The sequence below is a fragment of the Ovis canadensis genome, chromosome 2 (assembly GCF_042477335.2).
Source record: "Ovis canadensis isolate MfBH-ARS-UI-01 breed Bighorn chromosome 2, ARS-UI_OviCan_v2, whole genome shotgun sequence".
Classification (NCBI taxonomy): domain Eukaryota; kingdom Metazoa; phylum Chordata; class Mammalia; order Artiodactyla; family Bovidae; genus Ovis; species Ovis canadensis.
In genome coordinates, this window is record NC_091246.1 from 165,989,768 (window position 1) to 166,012,367 (window position 22,600).

The following is a 22,600-nucleotide window of genomic DNA, read 5'->3' on the forward strand; positions in this document are numbered from 1 at the left end:
CATCTATAATACGCTTGGATTTTTTTTTAACATCATACCTTTGATAAGACATATTCGTACCTATTGTTTTAAAACATAATTTTTCTTTCGGCCTCAGTACATGATGCCTCAAGTTTTACAGGTTACCTGCTAGATGCAAATTACTAACAGGCTGCTTGCCCCCTCCCTCTGCTTCCTCTCTGACCCAAGTGCCTCACCACTCACCCCTAACACCTAAGACCCAGCTCAGAGCACAGGTTACGAAGGTCACGCCCACCTTTGTCCAAACATGAGCGTTGACTTGGTCTCAGCTTCATTGAAGACTGAGGGAGAGCAGCAAATGACGATGGTGGTTCTACAGTTCCCACCCAGAGAGTCCTGAAGAATCCGAGTCATCTTGCTGTCCCGGTATGGCACATGTGTTTTCTATTTAGGAAAAGAAAAAACACTGTCTGCTACAGCCCATTCAAAGAGAAAATACAGAGGCCAGCAAGTTAGTGATGGGAACTGGGCTTAGAAACATGTGAAATAAAAATCTGTGGCCTGATCTTTGCATCTTGCCGTGGGACCTGGGTCATATGAAATTAGCATCACCATTCACACACTTTAATGAGCAAGATTTCCCTGAAAGCAGGGTGTCCATAGCCAGGATTCCCCCTGTCCCTTTCCAAACAAAAACAAATGAATAGCCGGGGTGTGTGGCAAGAGTACACGGACCCAAGAGGCAACTTCTCAAGATATCATTTAATAGACGGGGACACGATCACTTACCGTCCCTTCTGCCAAAGCAGAGATCACGTTTCCAAGAGCAGACAAAGACTTATTGATATTTTTAGCTTCATCGAGAACAGCTCCCTCGGCACCAGTTTTGCTGACCTACCAGAGAGAAGAGAAAGCAGTGAGCTACACAGGTGCACAGGTGCAGAGGAGAAAACTCCAACTCACAAGAGGGCACGTGTGCAGGAGGGAGCCGAGGTGAACCCTCCTGGAGTGCTGGGGAAAATACAAGTAAGTAAGAGCCACGGTGCCCGAGGCAGGGGATTGGTTCTCTCCTGTTGTCATTTTCCTCTCAATTAGGTTTTAGGGGAATGGCTGGGACACAGCACGTGTAGAGCTGCAGATGCGTCCCAGGGGACATCAGGCTGGGGATGCCACGCTCCAGAAGCACTGCCACTGCAGAAAGGCTGGGGTCTTGTGAGACTGAGCCATCCCCATGCTGGGGATGCACGGAGAGAAAACGGTGTCCTGGCCACAGTGAATGGGCATTACAAGCTCCACCTTCAAGCAAAGGTCAAGAGGTGCTGGGGATGGTTATCCAGACTCTCTGTCCCTTCCCTACTTATTCCCTTAGTAAGAAAGAAAGGAGTAATCAGCCAAAGGGAAAAATACTTGACAATGCATGAAAAGCCAAAAAAATGTATATTACATAGTGAATCTGTCTTTTTTCTCCACAGTTAGAGGAACCATGCACCATTCCTCCTCGGCTCTGTTATTACTGGTAATTTCGTATATACAGCGTTTGCTCTGGGTACAAAGCAGTTCACTGATGCTAAAGAAAAAAAAAGGGAACTCAACATGACTCATAGCTCTGCTGACTGGACCAAAGACACAGGGGGAGCAGCTGCTCTCTAAAGAAAGAACAGTGGGGAAAAGATTTTAAATTGTGCGAAGATGGATTTCAATTACATATAAAGGAGGAACTCCCAATGATAGAGATGAATGTATGTCCAGGGGGCAGGGGACGGGTTTTTTCAAAGAAAAATTCAAGTATTTCTCCAGAAATTGTGTGTGGGTCCCCCACTTACAGATGGAGAAATCACAGAGCTGCCGGCTCACAAATAGTAACAGTCTATTCATGGTGTTTAAGGTGCTTTCACATTTGAGCATCTCGGCTCCATGAAATATGCAAGACAAGTACAATCACCTTCCTCTAACAGACAAGAAAAATTTGAGCTCCGGGCATGTCAAATTGCTCACCCAAGAGAAGAACACGTTTCGGGGAGATGGGACTAAGCCCCAGAGCTCTGCTCTACTAGGTCACCCTGACACATTCATGCGGATACATCTCGGGCAAGGAACACAGATATGAGCAGAGGAAACAACTTGCAGGTCCACACCTTTAAAACACCTCATAAATATCATAAGCAATAACCGCCAACGCTGCACAGGCTCCACTCTCAGCTGCCTGCATGAAGCACTTTCCCACTGCATTTAGGCCCTGAGTACTCATCTCTGTTCTCTAAAGGGAAATAGGGCAGGCTCGGGATGAGGCAAAGGATCCCTAAGAGCTTTGTCTGGACCCACACGACAGGTGGGGCAGCAAAGTAGATGCCGGCTGCTAATGGCCGGTCTAGAGGTGAGCAACGCTACTCTCTGCTCCTGTGCTGGTGGGCGTCTATTTAATTACAGTTTCAAGCTGGGCCAGAACGATTTTCAAGTCCCAGTTAGGACCATCCAGGCGATCTTCTGCTCCAAGCTGTACAAATGCGGACAGGAGAACCACCCAAGTAGCCATTACTTACACAGAAGACAGTGGCCATAACTTGGTGTTCGGCAACTCAGTGGTGGGAGCAGTAAGTGGGGATCAATGACACGGTTCGGGAGACTGACCGAGCTTCAGGGTGGCCCTGATGGGGACACAGTCTGCGTGACATCAGCGATGAGGTAGGCCGCGGGGTATTGTGTGCAGAGACGTGCTCTATGACGTCACCCAAGGAGGGCAGTGCCCCCACTTGGGTGTGGCCACAGGAGCTTCCAGTGGTGCTGGGGAGGTGAGGAGGGAGGGCAGGGGGCAGGTGCTGGGAAGCCTATTGGATCTGGAGTATGGCCGAGTGTGCCTGGAAGATAACTGACAGGGTCCAGATGCCAAAAGAAAATCCTGACAAAATCACAGAACGGTCAAGGCTTGTGGCTAAACATGGGCTTCAGGCCCTGTTACCTGAAGGGAGTGAGGCTGCCCATGCAGGACTGGGGCAGTTCACGCCTGCTGGAGAGAGAAGCCAGGAAGGCAGGGAGAGCCCCACGTTCCAGATCTTTTGTCAGCAAACAAACCTGCAGAGGCAAGCCTGCCACATTCCAATGGCAAAGCCCCTTCCTGGCCTATTCGAATCCGTTACAACACAGAGATTTTTCCTGCCCTCTGAAGTTCACGTCCCTCCCACCTTTGAACAGCTGCCTTCACCAGGCTAAGTTCACACCAAACACTCGCCTCGTGTCATCATCAGAGTCTACTAGGCATAAATCAGGGTTTGCATTCAAAGCACCTCCTGTGACGTGAATAGGGAACTTCAGGACCAGAAAAGAAAGAGCAGGGAAAGGAAGGTTAAATTTAATAACATCTTGGCACAACATCAGAAACTTTAAAACCAGGGACTAGAAAGACATAAAAATTATACCATTGCACACTGAAGCAAATTGCAGGGGGAAACTGTGGATAATACAAATAAAGAACCAATTACCTTTTCACTCCCAGCCAAATCAACTAGATAAAGCTTCCCACTGAGTTTTTTTTCAGTCTCTACATTTTCTTGCTTAATGTTAATCAGGAAGATACTGTGACTTCTAGAGCTGTGTTCATTCATGTCTGAAAAGGAAAAGAGTTTACTGCTCTACAGAGAACACATAAATTTAGAAGTAAGCCTCTCAATCAAAAATACAACAAATCATGCCTAATAGCTCCATTTCTTTTTAAGTCCATTCAATTTTAAAAAATTATCTGAGACCACTTCTTCCAAAAAACAATGCTCATTCTAGAAATGAAAGATTTAAAATACCTTCAAGTGGCAGAGAAATTAATCTAAAATTTGAGGTCAGTGGCTTAAGATAACAGGTTCTCAAGCTCTGCCTGAAGCGTCCATCCTCCAACATTCCAGTCTGACTCTCTCCTTGAAGAGCTCAAGGCTTCCTCCTCTGCCTTACTGTAAGTCCCTCAGCCTTGATCACCATGATTAGAACCTGATGTATTCCATCTTCTTCATGTGTGCAGGCCTTGACTTACCAGTGATATCACAACCCTTCTTAAGGAAGAATTATGACTTTATTAAAGAAGGATTAAGATATACATTTCTTTTATAACCCATGCTAGGAACATAGAAAGTCTCAGAGATGAAATATGCTTCATTAGAACCAAGTAACAAAAATCAAAATCTTCTTGGATCTTGGTCTTTGTTCACCAGGCAGACAAGGATCCCAGTGACTGTCTTATTCAACCCACATTGGTAATCAGTTCTCAAAACCATCTAACCAGATTATGTGGGGGAAAAAAAACCCTAAAAGTTTCCAGAAAAATGTTAGAACTAATGAATTTGGCAGGATACAAAAGCAATACATAAAAATCAGTTGCATTATATATTATGATAATGAACAATCCAAAAAGGAAATTAACAATTTCATTTAAAATAGGAAAAAGGAATAAGATACTTAGGAATAAATTTAACCAAGAAAATGAAAGGCAAATAATGAAAACTATGAAATGCTGCCAAAAGAAATTAAAGAATACAAAAGTAAATGGAAAGCTAACCTTGTTCTTGTTTATAGAAACAGAAAGTCTATTCTAACATTCATATGGAATGTCAAGGGACCCTAGATAGCCAAAACAATCCTTAAAAAGAACAAAGTTAAAGATCTCACACTTAATGATTTCAAAACTTACTACAAAGCTATGGTAATCAAAACAGTGTGGTATTGTCATAAAGGCAGACATATAGACCAGTAAGACACAATAGAAAGCCTAGAAATAAAACCTCACATGATACAGTCAAGTAATTTTTGGCAAGCGTGTCAGGACCATTCAGTGGGGAAAGGACAGTCTCTTCACCAAACTGAAAACTGGATATCCACATGCAAGAATGAAGTTGGTCTCTTTCCTTAGGTCATATATAAAAGTTAACTCAAAAAGGATAAAAAGTCTGAATGTAAAAGTTAAAACTATAAAACCTTAGAAGAAGGCATAGGGGAAAAGGTTCATGACACTGGATTTGGCAATGATTTGGATATGAGACCAAAAAACAAACCACAACAGCAACAAAAAATAATGTAACTTCATCAAATGTAAAACACTGTGTATCAAAGGACACTGTCAAAAGAGTGAAAAGGCAACCCACAGAATGACAGAAAATATCTCAAATCATATACCTGATAAGGGGTTGAGATCCAGAATATATACAGAATTCCTACAAATAAACAACAACAAAAGCCGAACAACCTAATTTTTAACAACAGAGCAAAGGACCTGAATAGCATTGCTCCAAAGAAGATGCATAATGGCCGAGAAGCATATGAAAAGATGCTCAACATCACTAATCATTCAGGAAATGCAAATCAAAAATCTCAATAGATACCATTTTACATCATTACACAACAGATGACTATTAAAAAGAAAACAAAAATAGAGAATAAGAAGTGTCAGCAAGGATGTGAGAAACTGAAATTCTTGCACACTGTTAGTGGGAATGCAAAATGGTACACTTGCAATGGAAAACAATATAGCTGTTCCTTAAAACATTAAAAGTAGAATTACCATGTGATCCAGCAATTCTACTTCTGGGTGTGCTGCTGCTAAGTCGCTTCAGTCGTGTCCGACTCTGTGCGACCCCAGAGACAGCAGCCCACCAGGCTCCCCATCCCTGGGATTCTCCAGGCAAGAACACTGGAGTGAGTTGCCATTTCCTTCTCCAATGCATGAAAGTGAAAAGTGAAAGTGAAGTCGCTCAGTCATGTCCAACTCTTAGCGACCTCATGGACTGCAGCCTACCAGGCTCCTCTGTCCATGGGATTTTCCAGGTAAGAGTACTGGAGTGGGGTGCCATTGCCTTCTCCTACTTCTGGGTGTATACACCCAAAAAACAACTAAAAGCAAGAACTTGAACAGATGTTTAAACACCCACGTTCACAGCAACACTATTCACAACAGCCAAAAGGCAGAAGCAATACAATGTCTATCTATGGATGAACGGATAAACAAAACCTGGTGTATGCATACAATGGAACATTACTCTGCCTGATAAAAAGGAAGGGGACTCTGATACACGCTACAGCATGAATGAATCTTGAGGACACTGTGCTAAGTGAAACAAGCATGTCACAAAAGGACTTGTATCATTCTACTTACATGAAGTACCTAGAGTTGTCAAATTCATTGAGACAGGAAGTAGGATAATGGTTAACAGGGGTTGGGAGGAGGGAGTATGGTACAGGCTGTTATTATTCAATGGGTATGGAGTTTCACTTTGGGATAATTAAAAATTCTGGAAATAGGAAATGGTAATGGTTGCAAATATTGTGAACGTACTTAATGCCACTAAACTGGACACTTAAAAGAGGTTAAAATGGTATTGCATGTTATGCATAATATAACAAAATTTAAAAAGAAAACATCTTACTAGAATAAGAAAAAATAGTACAATGTTCTGTACCAACAGTTCTGAAGCAGAGGGCCAAGACAGACTATCAGGTATAGCACAAATATTTCATAACTAGAGAAACAGAGTGGAAACTTCTTTATAAGAGAGGCTGTTAGTGTAAGTGTATCATTCTTTCTGTAAGTGTCTAAGCAGAAGAGAAAGAAACAGAGTTTAACCCATACTGTTTACAAGTCTAGGCTCACATATGGAACTTCCCACATAGATGAATATCATCTGATACATGCGTTGCAGTAGAGAAACAGATGAGAATTACAGTTCTGGATCAAAAAATCATAGAACCAGTCAACAACCAAGCAGTGCTTGAATCTCTTCTACACCATGCCGAGGACTCACTACCTCTCCAGGTAGCAGGCTTTATGTGACGCAGCTATAAGGACAAGGGTTTTCCTTGCAGTAGGTCAAAATCTGCCTCTCTGTAGTATCAACTGTCCTGGATGGTCTACTCATTCAGACCAAACAAAGCAAGCTGCCCCTCTGAAGGTCAGCTCCTTGAAAACATCAAGACTTTGTTAAGATATATCCACATGCCCTGCCCAGATAAGTTTCTCTCTTCAAAGCTAGAAATTCTTTGTTCTTTCAGGAGATCTTCACAAGAAGTCACTCTCATTCGTCCCTGCCCCTCTGAATAAGACAGACAGCTTCTCATGGAACCCCTGCAGCTCTGACACCACATGACCTGTTTCCCTGAGGAAGGCCCTACAAGGTCAACCAGCTGACCTGCCTGTGTCTGTTATGGACAAGGCAGCAAAGAGTTTACAAGAAAGCACCTGGCCCTAGTTTCTGAGTTCCTCCGCATCTTTCTTTTCCTTGTTTACGGAGGATGTAAATCTAGCGTTGTTTCTTTTGATGTGTATGACTAGCATATAGAATCTGTCAGTTTGGATTTTTTAAACAATAATAGAGTTAAAACGAATGAGCTTAGAAGCGTACTTTCTCCCGCCTTTAGCTGGCTGGCTGGTTGCTTACCCCAGTGTTCAGGCTCAGGCTGTTACCCAGGCCCAAAGTCACCCAACATTTCCAACAGGCCCTGGACAGCAGGAGGCGCTGTTTCAGGCTCTGTACCAGGACCTGCCCAGGCCCACTGGTACTGCACACATCCCTCTGTCTGAGTGCCAGTCACTGCTTTACAACTGCCTTCTTGGGCATTATTCCATTTGGACCTCATTACCCGCAGCCGGCCTGGCTGGTAGGCAGATGTCTGTGTCCTGGGTTAGAGGGGAGGAAACACCACAGCAGGCTTACTTGTTACAGCCACGTGGCGGTTTGCTTTGCCTTCGTCTATTACATCCATGACTTCCTCCGGGCTCGACACGAATCGCTCGGTGCAGCCCTGCAAGACAGCCAGAGCAAGCGGGTCACTGAAAAGCTGAGAAGCAGCAAGACTTTGAAACAGCTAAACATCTTCCCACTTCCGGAACTGCAGTTGCAGAGAAAGGATACAGTGTCGACCCCAAAACTCTTCCTCCTCACCAAGGGCTTGAATTCTACATTCAAAAGAAGAAACACTGGGAAACCCAGAAGTTAACCATAAAAGAAATGCCAGATTTTAAGTACACAGTCACACGTAATAGCAGGGGAGACAGAAAATAAAGAAGAAAACCAATGCTAGAGAAAGAAACGGATGAAATCTTGCTTTGCCTTTCAATCTAGCCACCAACTTTAATTAGATACTGAAGCTGTACACATAATGCTAAGATAGGTTTCTTCTAAGTGCCGAGTAGGAACAACTGTACTCAATCCCAAAGTCTCTTTAAATGTGAATAATGTCTGTTCAGTTCTCTAGTTCTTACCTCCTGTGATCTGGCATCTGGGATACACTTACATTCTTACACTGAAGAAATTAAATGCCAACTTTTTAACCAGATGAATATTAAATATAAGAAACGATTAAATATGGATATGTACTTTTTAGGTACTGTTCTGGGCATCTTAGGTAATAATTATGACAGTGATTGGAGGGAAATCAATTGTATCATCAGTCAAGATTTCCTCATACCTTTACGTACGGGACTCTATTTTTATCTTCATGAACAGCCAAGTTTGTCTTGGATACTACAGAGACGATAATGATGACATGCAAAGAAGAAAAGAAAAGTTAAAGGCCCTGTATTGGAGGAAAAATAGAAATTGTTACAGAAGATAGGCAGATCTAATCTGCAGTAACTCAAGTTAAAGCTTAGGCTGAGAATAAGCAGACAGCCTGAAGGCAACAGAACATCTCTATAAATTCCTGAAGCAGAAGGGCTGTAAAACATTTCAACCTCCCTGGACTGTAGTTACAGAATAAAGGACAAGAATTCGGGTTACTCACCATCAAGTAAGTCCCTGATTTTGTCCAGGTAGATCTCAAAATAGGAAACCTGATTAAAAACAAATTGATTTTGAAACAGAAATGCCACCCTGTATTTCAATAACATCATTATTAGAACTTCCAAAAGCTTTTCTGTCATGCTATATGAAGAGTAAGAAGAAGGCTACAAAATGAAGACTCAGAGTCTAGAGGGGAGAGCTCCAGCCAACCCCCCGCCTCTCACCGGCCTCCTGCCTCCTGCTTGTCAGCTTGCTCTAAGGGTCCTTGCTCAGCAGCCCAGGCCCCACCCCCACCCCCACATCAGAGGTCCCCATGCTCCCAACCAGGTGTTACTGACATCCTGTGCTAGTCTTATGGAAGACTCTACCTTTCACCTTAGATGAGCACCAAGCAAACTTCTAGGTATGACAACAGCTAGAGCAGAACATGTCCTTTGCAAGTAACTGTCAAAACACCAGTAGGCCTCACCTTGGGCACGACACTGAGAGCCTCATCAGACCAGGGAGGGGGCATGCTCCAAACATGCAAATGAAGAAGGTGGGGAGGGGGGATAAGGGCAGTTGCTTAGATCCACAGAACCGGTAACAGGAAGAGAGCTGGTGACAGTGGCCAGCTCTGGGGAGTCCAGGAAGGACTTGAACAAAATGCAACTTAATAAAAGACAGTTAATCTGTGAGAGGGAAAGGAAGCCTTCCAATGAATTATTCTCAAACCTCAGTCCCAGCACTGCCTGTACCAGCATCTCACTCAGCGTTTGTTTAAATTGCCCTGAACCCTACTGCAATCCTCCTCAATCAGAATCTCCAAGAATAGGATTTGGGAATCCACTTCTAAACTCCCCAGGTGACCCTTACCCCAGGCTGACATCTGGGAACAACTCTAACTAGATATGTGATCTTGGAGATTTAATTCACAAGTAATCAAGAACCTAGACTTCAATGCTCCCATCTGTCATATGAAGCCATTGATACCAAAAATTCCCTCTAGGATTCTGTACTCTACCTACACTTGCCTTCTGCCAGCCAGATCAACTTTTCCTTCCCTCAAGTTCATGGTTCCCCTCCAGTTCCCCCTCCTCGGAAATCTAAACAGAGGACTGAATCAAAAAGATGTTTTCTAAAAAGCTGAAAAAATAGTTGTAAAGTGGGGATGCAACTCTACAGGTGAAACCTCACCCTGCACCCCCAGTCTTGGCTCTAGACCAGGCAAAGTAAAATCTCCCCAACCCAGCACTAGTCCCAGTCCAGCTCAGTCCTGGTTCATTATCTTTCGTCTGTCTCAGCCTGGAACCTCCTGACTCCTCGTTTCTCTGAGATCTGGGGTCCTGGCTTCAAATCCTGGAATCTACAGCTGAGCATCCTCTCCCTAACAACCTCTGCCTGCTTGAATGCCGGTCAAATGGCCCTGTTACTGGCTCTCTCTGTCACAGACACACCTAGCTTACCCACTGCTCCCGAAAATTCTCCCTGAGGCCACAATTCTAGGGTCTGCTTGGTCTCTAAACCTTAGATATGTCTAACCCAGTCCTTCTGCAGCCCACTCAACCCTGGCTCCAACCCACTCTGTATTTCAGAATTGTCTGGTTTTCGTTAAGACTTTTCTGTTAACTCTGAGATCTTAAGCATGTGTCCTTATTTCCACAGGTTACAGAGAAAATTAATGACACCCGAAGACCACTTGTGAAGTAGATATTAGCAAATCTGGCACTTAGAATCTTGTTCATATTTAATATAAGTATACAGAGAATTCTGATTTATTCATTTTTTACCATAGCAGATAGTGGTTTCTTGGGAGGGGGTAAATTTTGTTATTTCTATCACCTCAAAGACTTTGTAAGACCAGATGGAAGAAAAATAAATAAGCATTTAAAAGCATGTTCAGAAATAATGTTTAAAACCTCTGTGAGGCTCACTTTAAGGAGCAGATATTCAATACTGTCTTAATCACGCCTTTTTTTCTTGATTAAGCCTGTCACTACTCAGTTCAAAATGCAGAGTAATCAATAGCAAACTTGCCTACTCAACAATCATTATCTGTGAAATAAGAGAATATAACTAACAAATGCAGGACAGGACCCTAGATTGTGAAATTCTGCCCTCGACACGAGTGCCATTCCTCCTTTCCTCCCTCCCTTCATGCTGGGGCTATTTTTATTCTAATAAGATTCTAATATGAGACCCTATTTTGAGGGCAATAATTGGTTTAACATCTTACTCCAGGATTATCCCATAAGAACCCTGCAGTGGTTCAAGGTATTTAAATGCAAACAGCCTTAAAGATGCATTAAGCTCCTAAATCTTGATCCCATCAAAGCAACAAGCTTCTGCATCCTCAGATATAAAGAACTCTGGCAAGGAGGAGAAGCTGGCTTCATCCAACAAAGGGAGCTGTAAGGAAAAAGATCTGCCAGATGTACTTTACAAATGGGCAAACAGTTGTTGCCTTGTTTTTATATAATCTGGGGAAGGTACCACAGAAATGGGCTTCCCAGGTGGCTCTAGTGGTAAAGAACCTGCCTGCCAATGCAAGAGATAGAAGAGACGCAGGATTTGATCCCTGGGTTGGAAAGATCCCCTGGAGGAGGGCAGGGCAACCCACTCCAGTATCCTCGCCTGGAGAATCCCATGGACAGAGGAGCCTGGTGGGCTACAGTCCATAGGGTTTCAAAGAGACGGACATGATGGAAGCGACTTAGCATGCACACACCACAGAAATAAGTGAAGGAGAAATTTAATATAATGGAACAGGTACTACACGTGGGGTTGGTCAGATCAGGAGTCTAATTTCAACTGTGCTGAGGACTTGATATCACTTGGGCCATTGGGCTCTGTATCTTTGACTTCAGTTCCCTTAGGCCTAGGGGATGGATGGCATCACCGACTCAATGGACATGAGTCTGAGTAAACTCCGGGAGTTGGTGATGGACAGGGAGGCCTGGCGTGCTGCAGTCCAGGGGGTTGCAAAGAGCCGGACACGACTGAGTGGCTGAACTGAACTGAACTGAGGCAGTTGGGTCCCAGTTTTCAAGGATCATCATCCTCTTGGTTGATCTGCTCAGCTCCAAGTCATCTTAGAAATGCCCCCTTCTCCTGCCCATCCCCTTGTCAACCCTGTCCCTGTGACAGTTACTGTGGCAGGGACCCCACCAGCCATGTGCATCCTGGACACAGCTCATCAGACCAAGGCTGGGCCAATGGGCTCCTTCCCAGGGGAATGAGGGATTGGAAATAAGGGGATGTGGAGCAGAAGCTGCGATGTCACCCTCTTTCCCACACAAACAAAAGAGAAAGATGGTCTGGAACAAGGGAAAGAAATAAAGCAAGAAGGCAGGTACAGGGACCCTAACTGGGATGGAGTTTCTTTTGGCGGTAATAAAAATGTTCTGGAATTAACCAGGGATCCTGAAAGCATCATACAGAGCTAATCTGATGTTTCCAATAGAAGTTTGTACTTCATTGTTGGTATATTTTTCACAAAAGATTTTTGAAGTAGAAAGTAGAAAGGAAAGTAGGTGTCAGAATGTTTTTACTGGTAAAAGACTACACTAAGTCTTATAGAATGTACTTTTGAAAATTCATGTTTAATTTTGCATTTTCCCTTCTTAGTGCCTAGTTTTCTTGCCACCTTCTAGGATAAACATGTACAAAACTTTGATTTAACTAATCATCTGTAGTCTCACCTTTCAGAGGTGATGCTACTAAAATTCTTTATGGAAATCATATAGTCCTCTTTCATTTAAAATGTGTTGTAAGACTTTCCATGTAACTGTCTAAACACTTACTTAATAAATCTGCTTAGTATTCACTGGAGTAATAAATAACGGTCATGGTTGTACAATTTGGAAAATATACTAAGAACCATTGAATTGTACACTGTAAAAAGGTTAAATTTATCGTATGTGAACCATATCACAATTTTCTTAAGGAAAAGCAGAGCCTGGATTTCTTACTTCTCCACAACTCCCCGCCCCCACACCCGCTGTCAGATGCTTTATCTACAACAACTTCCGCTATTTGCTTAAACAAGTGACTTTCAGTCACTTGCAAACAAAGGCGTTCCAATGAATATACCCCTCATACCAAATGTTAAGAATTAACAGCTATAGTTAAGAGAGTAGAAATCTCCCTTTTTCAGTTCAAATTTAAGCCAGAACATAGGTATGAAAAACAAGAAGGAAAAGAGTCCCCTTTCTCAGCACTTCTCAGAACCCGCTCCTCCAGATGCTAGCCTGTCGCCCTCCAAGGAGGGAAAAGTAGGTCCACAGTCAAAGAAGCTGGGAAATGTGATACACCACACGTCCACTGTGCACAAGTGCATTAACCAAAGGCATGCTGAAGCATGGGGTAAATTTAAATTGTTCAACAAGAGCATTTTCCCAGCTAATCTGGCCACATAAGCCTTTTCCACGGCAGCCCACTGAGTAATGATATGAGGGACTGGGTTCCCCAGACACACTTTGGGAAATGCTGTCCTTGCCCAATTACGGACACACGCCAGTCATATCTATAGAAATCCACAGGGTAAAGGGGAGAACTCAGACCACAATCAGGATGATTCCATCCTAAAAGGGTCTTTGCCTTTATCTCAATACTTCCTCGGTATTAGCCTAAGCCATTAAATAATAAATGTGGCTCTGCTGACCACAGAAATGTCACTTAAAATCAATAAAATCATCTATGTGCATGTAAAAAAGAGGAAAGCAAAGAAACACAATCTGGGGCTCAGTTTCTTCTCTCGGGACTCAATCAATTGCACTTACCTTGATGTGGAACTCCAGGTTCTCATCCATGGAATAGATATGGTCAAAGATGTCATGCGCAATCCTTGGAATGATGCCCATGAGCTGAGGGTCGTGTAGCTTCCCCTAGTGAGTGAAAAACACAACACAGGTATCTAAAGGGTGCTGGGTACCTGAGCACCGTGTGTGAGAGAGAAAGGACCATACTCGGGCTTCTTAAACAGGAGCAGGGAGACACTTAAACAGAACACAGAGGGTGCCTGCTCCCCTGGAGATCCACCCCACAAGCCAACAGACCAACAGTTAGCAGGATAACTCAAGCCCACACGGGACAGCACATTTTGTCAGGCTCTGAAGGCCCACAATATCCCCTCCTGCTGCCACTGGGGGCAGCAGATCAGTGTGTGTGCAGGTGAGCTTGTGGGTAGAAGGAAGAGAAAGGTAGCCGGAGAATGAATGAGGTTATATGTGTGACTGTAGCATACTAACTGTGGGCTTTGGTTTGGAATGTTTACACACTGACCAGAACCTACAAATCCAAGTTAATCTGTCTTAATGAAATCACATCAAGAGCTGATAGACATAGTTTCATTCACATCATCACTGCTTAAACATTTCTAAGAACCTGATTCTGCAAATATCTGCAGTAGCACTTTAAAAACCAATCAAAAAAACCCATTTTATCAATTTCTTTTAAAATCTATATGTCCAAGGTTTTATTGTTTCAAGTATTTTGACTGTTTCTAATATACAGATCTGCTTATACACCTTTTTTTCCCCTTTTTCCCACTTGTATTCATTTTACCTAATATATGGATGGATAGATGAATGTTTCTGTTATCTCAATTATCACTAAATCCATTTTCAAAATCCAGAATTTGCTGTTTCAAAGACTTTCAAAAAGATACGGCATAGTACCTGAAACTAATTCAAGAGGAGTTCTAGAAGTGTTTAAAGCAACAGACTTACAAAGGACCTCAGCATACAACTTCCAGAGAGCCTTCTCTACACACACCAAAGGAACACTTAAGTTCCACATTAAACAACCTTTCAGCTCACAAACACAGGGATTGCATGTCAAAGCAATTGTCAGTAACAGCATACCCAGACCACTCTGGGTTTCAGAAGTTCTAAACTTCTAGGAAGAAATGGAGCTGGCAGAAAAGCCAACTTGCTCTCTCGTTTTCCAGGAATGCCCAACAGTCTTTATGAATTTGACGCACATATCTTTGTTCCAAATCTGCCCAATACCTGAAAGATCTGCTTTGCTTTCCTCAGTCAAGTCCTCTTTTTCTTTCAGATGACTTTCAAGCCAATGTTTGAGTTATGAAAAGCAAGAAGTCACACAAACCCTGGCACTAACTACAAGCCACAGAACGCTTTCCATTTTGAGCCGTCCTTCAGGCACCTGATTCCTGACCGTCCGCTCTGTCCAAAGCAAGGGAACAGCTGAATTCAGACACTTCTGGCCTCTGGCAAAGCTCTCTTAACAGGAAAATAGGTATTCTCATGGAATGCCTCATCTGCCAAGAATCCTAAATCATTTGATGTATTTCTCTTGTTACTAACTGGCAGGATGGCCAGTTAGTATTTCTTTCCAGGGCTTATGAGACTCAGTACAATATCTACTGCATAGAATTACTATAGAATCTAAATTGAAAAGTATATATAATGGGCTTAGTGACAATCAGTGTTATTATTCAGCTCATAATAACATTCTCATTAAGCAGTTTCTAGGGTTTATTTGACCTGAAGAGTCTTAAAACATGTTACTACCCCAGATATATCTAATGAAAACAAAGCCAAATTACTGAGCCGTCACTTCTCATTGGCCGTCATAAACATGTAACAAATCAAAATACTGGACCCCACCTGCTTTGGACTGTGGACTCTGCTGGCAGAAATGGTACCTACACTGAAAACACAGATCTCTATTCTATCAAATAGAGATATCACCAATGGGCCAATCTGACTCAGAAAGTCCGAAAAGTATCCTCCTCCACCATCCCCAACCTGGAGCTCTTGAATAATCCATCACAACACTTCAGCTTCTCCTCAGCGGCCCACAGCAAAAGGAGAATGATTGATAATCCAGAAATCATTTATAATTGACTCAAGTCTGTTTCCCTAGATGCCTTTGCTTTCAACAGACTGATCTTCCAATTAATTCTGGGTGCATACAAGTTTTGACATCCCGTTTTTGCCTTCGTCAGGGTGTGAACCAAGGCAGAATCAGGATGAGTCTCGACACTCCCTATTTTGTCTCCCTGAAGACTCAACCCAAAAATCATACAAGAAGGAGCACATGTTCATTTGGAGAAGGCCTAGTAATACCCCCCATTCCCATAGTGACGCAGTGATACCCAAAGCTACCAGAGGTTTAAAGGCTAGGATGCCTTCTTCTAGCTCATAAGCCCAAAAGAGGTGAGAGCCTTTATGTTCAGTAAACTGAGGATGCCAAAATAATCTGTGTGTGGAGGGTTGTGTGTGTGTGTGGGTATGTGTGGTGTCAATGTACACGGTGTGTAGTGTGTGTTGTGTGTGAGGTATGATGTGTGTTTGTGTAGTGTGTGTATTTGTGTTGTGTGTGGGGTACACAGTGTGTGGGTGTGAGAGGCATGAGGATGTGTGGGGAAGGCTATCAATGTGAGGTGTGATGAGGATGAATGTGTGTAGTGTGTGTGGTGTGTGGGATATGTGTGTAGTGTGGAGGTATGTGTGGTGTGGTGAGAATGAAAGTGTGTGGTGTATATGGTGTGGAGCTGTGTTTGTGTGTGGTGTGGAGCTACGTGGGGTATGTGTGGGGTATGTGTGGGTATGTGGTGTGGAGGTGTGTGTGGTGTGGAGACGTGTATGGTGTGGGGGCGTGTGTGGTGTGGAGGTATGTGGTATGGAGGATATGTGTGGTGTGGAGGTGTGTGTGGTGTGTGTGGTGTGAGGTATGTGTGGTGTGGAAGTGTGTGTGGTGTGGAGGTGTGTGTGGTGTGGAGGTGTGTGTGGTATGGAGGATATGTGTGGTGTGGAGGCACGTGTGGTGTGTGTGGTGTGGAGGTGTGTGTGGTGTCTGGTGTGGAGGTGTGTGTGGTGTGGAGGATATGTGTGGTGTGGAGGTGTGTGTAGTGCGGAGGTGTGTGTGGTTTGGAGGCATGTGTGGTGTGTGTGGGGTGGAGGCGGGTGTGGTGTGTGTGGTGTGGAGGTGGGTGTGGTGTGTGTGGTGTGGAGGCAGGTGTGGTGTGGAGGCGTGTGTGGGTGGGACAGTGATGATGGATTTGTGTGGTGTGGAGGCGAGTGTGGTGTGGAGGTGTGTGTGGTGTGTGTGGTGTGGAGGCCTGTGTGGTGTGGAGGTGAGTGTGGTGTGTGTGTTGTGTGTGGTGTGGAGGCATGTGTGGTATGGAGGTGAGTGTGGTGTGGAGGTGTGTGTGGTGTGGAGGTGAGTGTGGTGTGGAGGTGTGTGGTGTGTGTGGTGTGTGTGGTGAGTGTGGTGTGGAGGCATGTGTGGTATGGAGGTGAGTGTGGTGTGGAGGTGTGTGTGGTGTGTGTGGTGTGGAGGCGTGTGTGGTGTGGAGGTGAGTGTGGTGTGGAGGTGTGTGTGGTGTGTGTGGTGTGTGTGGTGAGTGTGGTGTGGAGGCGTGTGTGGTGTGGAGGTGAGTGTGGTGTGGAGGTGTGTGTGGTGTGTGTGGTGTGTGTGGTGTGGAGGCGTGTGTGGTGTGGAGGCATGTGTGGTGTGTGTGGGGGGCAGTGATGGTGGATTTGTGTGGTGTGTGTAGGAGACAGGCATTCCACAGAGGTCTTCACTGCGTCTCTGTTGCAAATGAAAGGTATATGTACACAAACAATAAATAGTCACCTCAGGCAAAAAAGGTAATAAAGAGGCAATGAGCTCTAGAAACTCAGAGAACAGAAACATCCCTTGCAGCTGGGGTGACATGGGATGGCTTCCTTGAAAGACGCCAGATCTTGAGGGATGAGTAAGATTGAGGAGACGTGAGACTGTGGGCAGAGGAAACAGGAGAAAGAGAACGGGGGAGGGACTGAGAGAGCACGCTGCTGTTTGGAGAGCGTGACGAGTTTAGTCGGCTGGAGGATCAGGGATGAACTCGAGTGGACATTACCACTCCATCATCTTGTTTCTCCCAGAAAGCAAAAGAGACAATTTAATTCTTGCGTCCTGTATAATCTTCCTCAAATCCTGTATAATTTCCCCACTTCTGAAGGTGGCCTTCTTGGAGCACGTGTGAAAGCAGAAACCAGACCCAGGCCATTGGCCAGGGAACAAGACTCCCTTTGTTCCAGCCCCAGTGGCCTCCTCAGCCTCCCAAGCAGGACAGAGCTTCCTGAAACACTTAAGAAGGGAGAGTGGGGGCCCGTCAGCACACAAGCACCAATGCACGCAGACAGGCTCATGAAAATCCACTCGGCAGCTCCTCGCAGCAGGACAGCCTGCGCCCTCGCAGGGCCTCCAGGTGTCCCTTTGGGCAGAAGGAAAAACACAGCGCGTCTGCATCCATCTGAATCAGTGTGCAGAAGCAGGCCAAAAAGCAAGGCACGGGGCGAGAGAAGCCCTTCCCAGCCTCCTGCTCTGAACAAAGGTCCAGCCCTCTCTTCGTGCAGCCAGCACCCCAGGACCCCTCTTCCGATCAGCTCCTGAACACTGCCCACCAGAGCCTAGCCAGGTCCCAGCACACCGAGGGTCCCCTCAGCTTAGCACCAACACTGCCAAGTATTTCCCATTTGTGCTGAAAATCTGCCTGAAATGTACCATCTTCAGAAGCTAATCTTTCCAATTTTATGTGGGCTTATCTGTTTGCTCCCCTCAATAGAAGGTAATGGAATCACCACTGGATGCCAGACCCCAAACTGGGGTGGTGGGGGGGGGATTAAAATGAAAAACAGCTTTTAAATGTGACAGCTCTGTCCATTCACGGAATTAACAGTCCCTTCCCAGAGCTTTTAAAAGATCACAATGTGTAATGCGGAATATACAAAATCCTCCTTGTAGAAGGTGAGAGCCCTGCAGGGTTTTGTTGGTTTTTTTTTTTTTTTTTTTTTTTAATTTCAGGGCCCTGGGTTTCCTGGTCTCCTGCAATGTCTAGACTTCAGCGTGGGGCTTCCCCTTTCCTCTGTTTAAAATATTTCCTACCTTTTCTCTAACTACTATCCCCCTTCAGAATGAGCCAGATGCAGAGTATGGAGGGGGTAGGAAGGCACTAGGGTAGGACCCCCATCCACCCCACTCCTTCCTCCTACAGACATAAGCATGTGGTCCTCCAGAGTCACAGTAAAGGAAAGCAGCTTATTCCCAGCAACCTTTTGAAACGGACAAAGGAACAGCAACAGAATTCAGGCAACTGTGAGAGCCGCCCGCACAGCATCCTGTTCCTTTTAGGTCCCGTGAGTCCCTCCAGACCTACGGTACCACTCCCAGGGTGCGGGGTTTAGGCAGTGAGTCACAGAGAGCTGGAGAGGCTCTCGTTTAATGCAACACCTCCAATTTTAGTATGAAGCGGCTGGCACACCTCTTTGCTATCTCCTCACATCCACCTCTATCCTTGGCCACCCACACGCAACACAAACAAAGATTCTACTCTGGGGACAGGTCACTGGTGGTTTACAATTTAAATTTTTGCCATTTAGCAAATACATTGTATTTATTTCTCAAAGATGAATTAATCCCAAAGCTTAAAAGGTCACTAGTGTAAGCATTTTGTAAGATTTGGGGGGAAGGTTTAAATATTGCATTTTTTTTTGCATTGTATAGTTGGGCAAGTTTCCAAAAAACTAAGGAATGATTCCCTCATAAGAAGCCATCTCCTATTCTCTGTCTCTCAGGTGTTAGGAAGGAGTTTCTACCCATGGCTACTGGAGTGGGTGAAACTCAGGCAATGGATCACTGCAGTTTTTCTAGTGACTAGCAGGTTAAGTGTCTGGGGCCCAGTAGAGAGGCAGGAGAGGGGCCAAAGCAGAAGCGTGGGATACACCCATGCCTGTGCCCCATTTCCAAGGATGTGAGATGCACTGCCACAGGACGTAAGATGCAGGGAAGAGAGACCAAAAGGCTCGGGTAACCAAGCACATTCCTGCTCCACTTGGACAAGGTGGCAGATAAACCTGGGGCTTCCTTGAATCCGTGCAGTCTCTGAACCCCTCTGTCTCAGCGGAACAGAGGGAAGTGAGTCAACACAACAGGAATGAGGTTCCCCAGAGTCATGCCCCACACTTGGAAGTTGGTGTGAGCAGAACACCAGAGCCCTGAGGATATTAGCCTTGTGCCTTTGAAATCTCTTCTTCAGTAGGAATGATTCATAAGCTAAACCGAGTCTGCAGCAGCCAACTCAGTGACAGTCCCAAGAGGGGACCGTAAATGAAAAACCTAAGCTTGAAGGATTAAGGATTCATCTTACCCTGCTGCTTGTAAGATGAATTCCCCAAACCTCCTCTGTGTAGTTGCTTATAATAACCACTCTTCACCTCTCCTCACCTGTCAGGTGGGCCCAGTCTTTAGAACAATTATCCAGCCCTAAAGGTTGTTTAGGAGTCAAATCCATGGCAAAAAGCAGGAAAAGAAGAGGTAAAAGGGGCCAATTTTTTCTGCAGGCATGCCCTGTCTGGAAAACTGCCTGGAGCCACAGAAATCCAGGGCGAACAATTAGCGCTGGGGGCACAGCCTCAAGGGCACAGGGGGACCAGAAGTGTATGTTTCTGGGGAAGGATGCTAAACATTCACTCACAATGTGCATGCAGGGGACCAGGGGACCACAAGGGCTGGCCCGACACTCATGGGTCAGCCAGGACCACCACAAGGGTACCATTTTCACAAATATTCTATCGAAGCCCTCCTATGGGACAGCCATGGTCCCACACACTAGCAATGTGAGTAAAGAGGTGAACGAGACAACGAACAGCTTTGCTCCAGTGAAACTTACATTCGTATCATGGTGAAATTGCACCCAGAGTTGCTAGATCATCAGAATTTTCAACCAAAATGTACAAGAATCTAAGAATTTTCAACTTAGGATTGTTTGAAATTTTCCCATTTTAAACACTGCCTGCAATTTGTAAAAAAGCAAACAAATAAAAACCAAAAAACCACAGAACATTGCAGGTCATACAGAAATGTGTCTGTGGGCTGAATTTGGTCCAAAAGGCAGCTTCTTTCAACCTCTGACCTACAAATTTTTATTTATTCAGAAGAGACTCGCCTCCCCAGAAACTCTTTAGAGAGTAAATGATTTTTACAACAGACTTTCTCAGCAAGATTGGGGTGACACTCCATAGGGATACTCACGCCACTGGTTAGCTTGTTGTAAACAGAATTTATTATTAATATTTTCACAGAGCTTTCAAAAGAGGATTTTTTAATACTGAACTCCTGAGACTTTATTACTCACCACTATTTTAAAAAAACCTCAAAGATACACAAAAATTGTGCCACAAACATAACATCCCCTTAACCATCTCTATTGCTCAGTCAAAAAGTCACATGCCCCTAACATTTTGCAGGAAGCATCACTTCCATTCAGTCATTTCAGAGACTCACATAACAGCACACTGAAGCCTTACCTCCATGGTGTGTGTTTTTCCTGACGAGGTCTGTCCATACGCAAAAATCGTCCCATTGTAACCCTCAAGGACATCTGCAAGCAAGAAAAAAAATTAAAAGTAACTCATTACTTTGATTGCATGCCAGTGCTGGTTGCCTGTTTTAAAATTACATTTTCCAAATGGCCCATCTCATTTTTCACACAAATGATGTATTCAATTCCATTTGCATTTTAAGTAGAATTGCGAGATAAAAGCGGGAATGAGGGCCTCCACGGCTCCACAAAATAAAAATAAATGGACTCACACGCCTATGGAATATATTAATAAAGGGAGAGGCGAACACCCTTTCTCCCGGTTATACCAAAATGAAAATAGACATCGAGCACTATATTTTATTTTTAGTAGAAAGGTATTTGAATTTTCTTCTCCATGTTGATCTCTTGAGATCTGTCGAGGGGGGAAATATTATCACGCCCTGAGTCTCTGCAGCGAGGTGCACATAGAATTTCTCTCCTGAAGATCTGATTTGGATTGGGCTAAACCTGGCCCCAGCGGGTTCCTTGGGGAGGTTTCTTGAGAAGCTGCCTGGAGCCCATTCGGAACAGAGCTTGTCCAGAGCTGGGCAGGGCCCCACTCCATATACTGAGACACACAGTGAGCCTGGAAACCAGCTGGGTCCTGACTCAGATTTAATGCCTCTTTTTTCCAGTGATTGTGCTAGGAAGACGGCCCCGGCCCAAGAGCATTGGGAATTTCTTTTAACTACACAAGGTGCAGGGGCTTCCCTGGTGCCTCCTCTGTCAAGAATCCATCTGCCAATGCTAAGACATGGGTTTGATCCCTGGGTCGGGAAGATCCCCTGGAGGAGGAAATGACAACCCCTCCAGTATGCTTGCCTGGAGAATCCCATGGACAGAGGAGCCTGGCGGGCTATAGGCCATGGGGTCACAAGAGTCAGACATGACTTAGTGACTCAAACAACAGCAGCAACAGGAGGAGCAGACTGTGCTGACCCCACGCGCTGTAGGCTGCTTCCGTCTCACACAGAGATGACTGTGGGGAGGGGGTGGGGGGGTGGGGGGGTCGCGTGTGGACAGGCAGACAGACATAGCTATGAGCTGGCGATTATCTGTGGGAATTCTTTCAAAGCAGCAGAGGTGATTAAAATATATTTAGTGCTCACTTCCCTCGATCTGCTTCCCCCACATGAACAGCACTGATAGCGGGGTGATGCAGGATTAATATCCCTGACCCCCTACCTTTACATAAGGGAGGAAGTCCTCATTCCTAAAAGCACAGAGGGGTGCGGAGAGGAGCCCTATAAGAGGGTGTCCTCTCCAAGGCCATGTACAAAGAAAAAAAAAATCAAGGCAGGTATTCAGCTCCATCTATTTCAAGCCCTGATTAGGTTGGTTGGTTTGCTCTTTCAGTCTCTCTCAGTTTCATGATGGTGGTTAGTTTTTGCTGTTTTGTTGAGTCTCCTAAAAAAAATTGTTTAATACATGTTTTACTGCTCTGAGACTTTGGAGTGTAAACTGGGATCAGAAAAGAGAGTAGGATTTTCCCTCGAGAAGCTAAAAAAAAGAAAAATTAAATAGCAGGATTTTT

General features: G+C 44.6%; 1 protein-coding gene across 1 annotated transcript in view; it reads right to left on the minus strand.

The window, feature by feature from the left end:
* KIF5C (kinesin family member 5C) overlaps positions 1-22,600 on the minus strand; it is a 164,606-nt gene that overhangs the window by 76,162 nt on the left and 65,844 nt on the right. The window contains exons 3-10 of the mRNA XM_069577606.1: positions 21,011-21,084; positions 13,472-13,576; positions 8,713-8,761; positions 8,398-8,453; positions 7,644-7,731; positions 3,438-3,562; positions 751-855; positions 257-405 (exon numbers count right to left, since the gene is read on the minus strand). Of these exons, the coding sequence (XP_069433707.1) occupies positions 257-405; positions 751-855; positions 3,438-3,562; positions 7,644-7,731; positions 8,398-8,453; positions 8,713-8,761; positions 13,472-13,576; positions 21,011-21,084 (751 nt within the window). The remainder of the gene's footprint in view (positions 1-256; positions 406-750; positions 856-3,437; positions 3,563-7,643; positions 7,732-8,397; positions 8,454-8,712; positions 8,762-13,471; positions 13,577-21,010; positions 21,085-22,600) is intronic.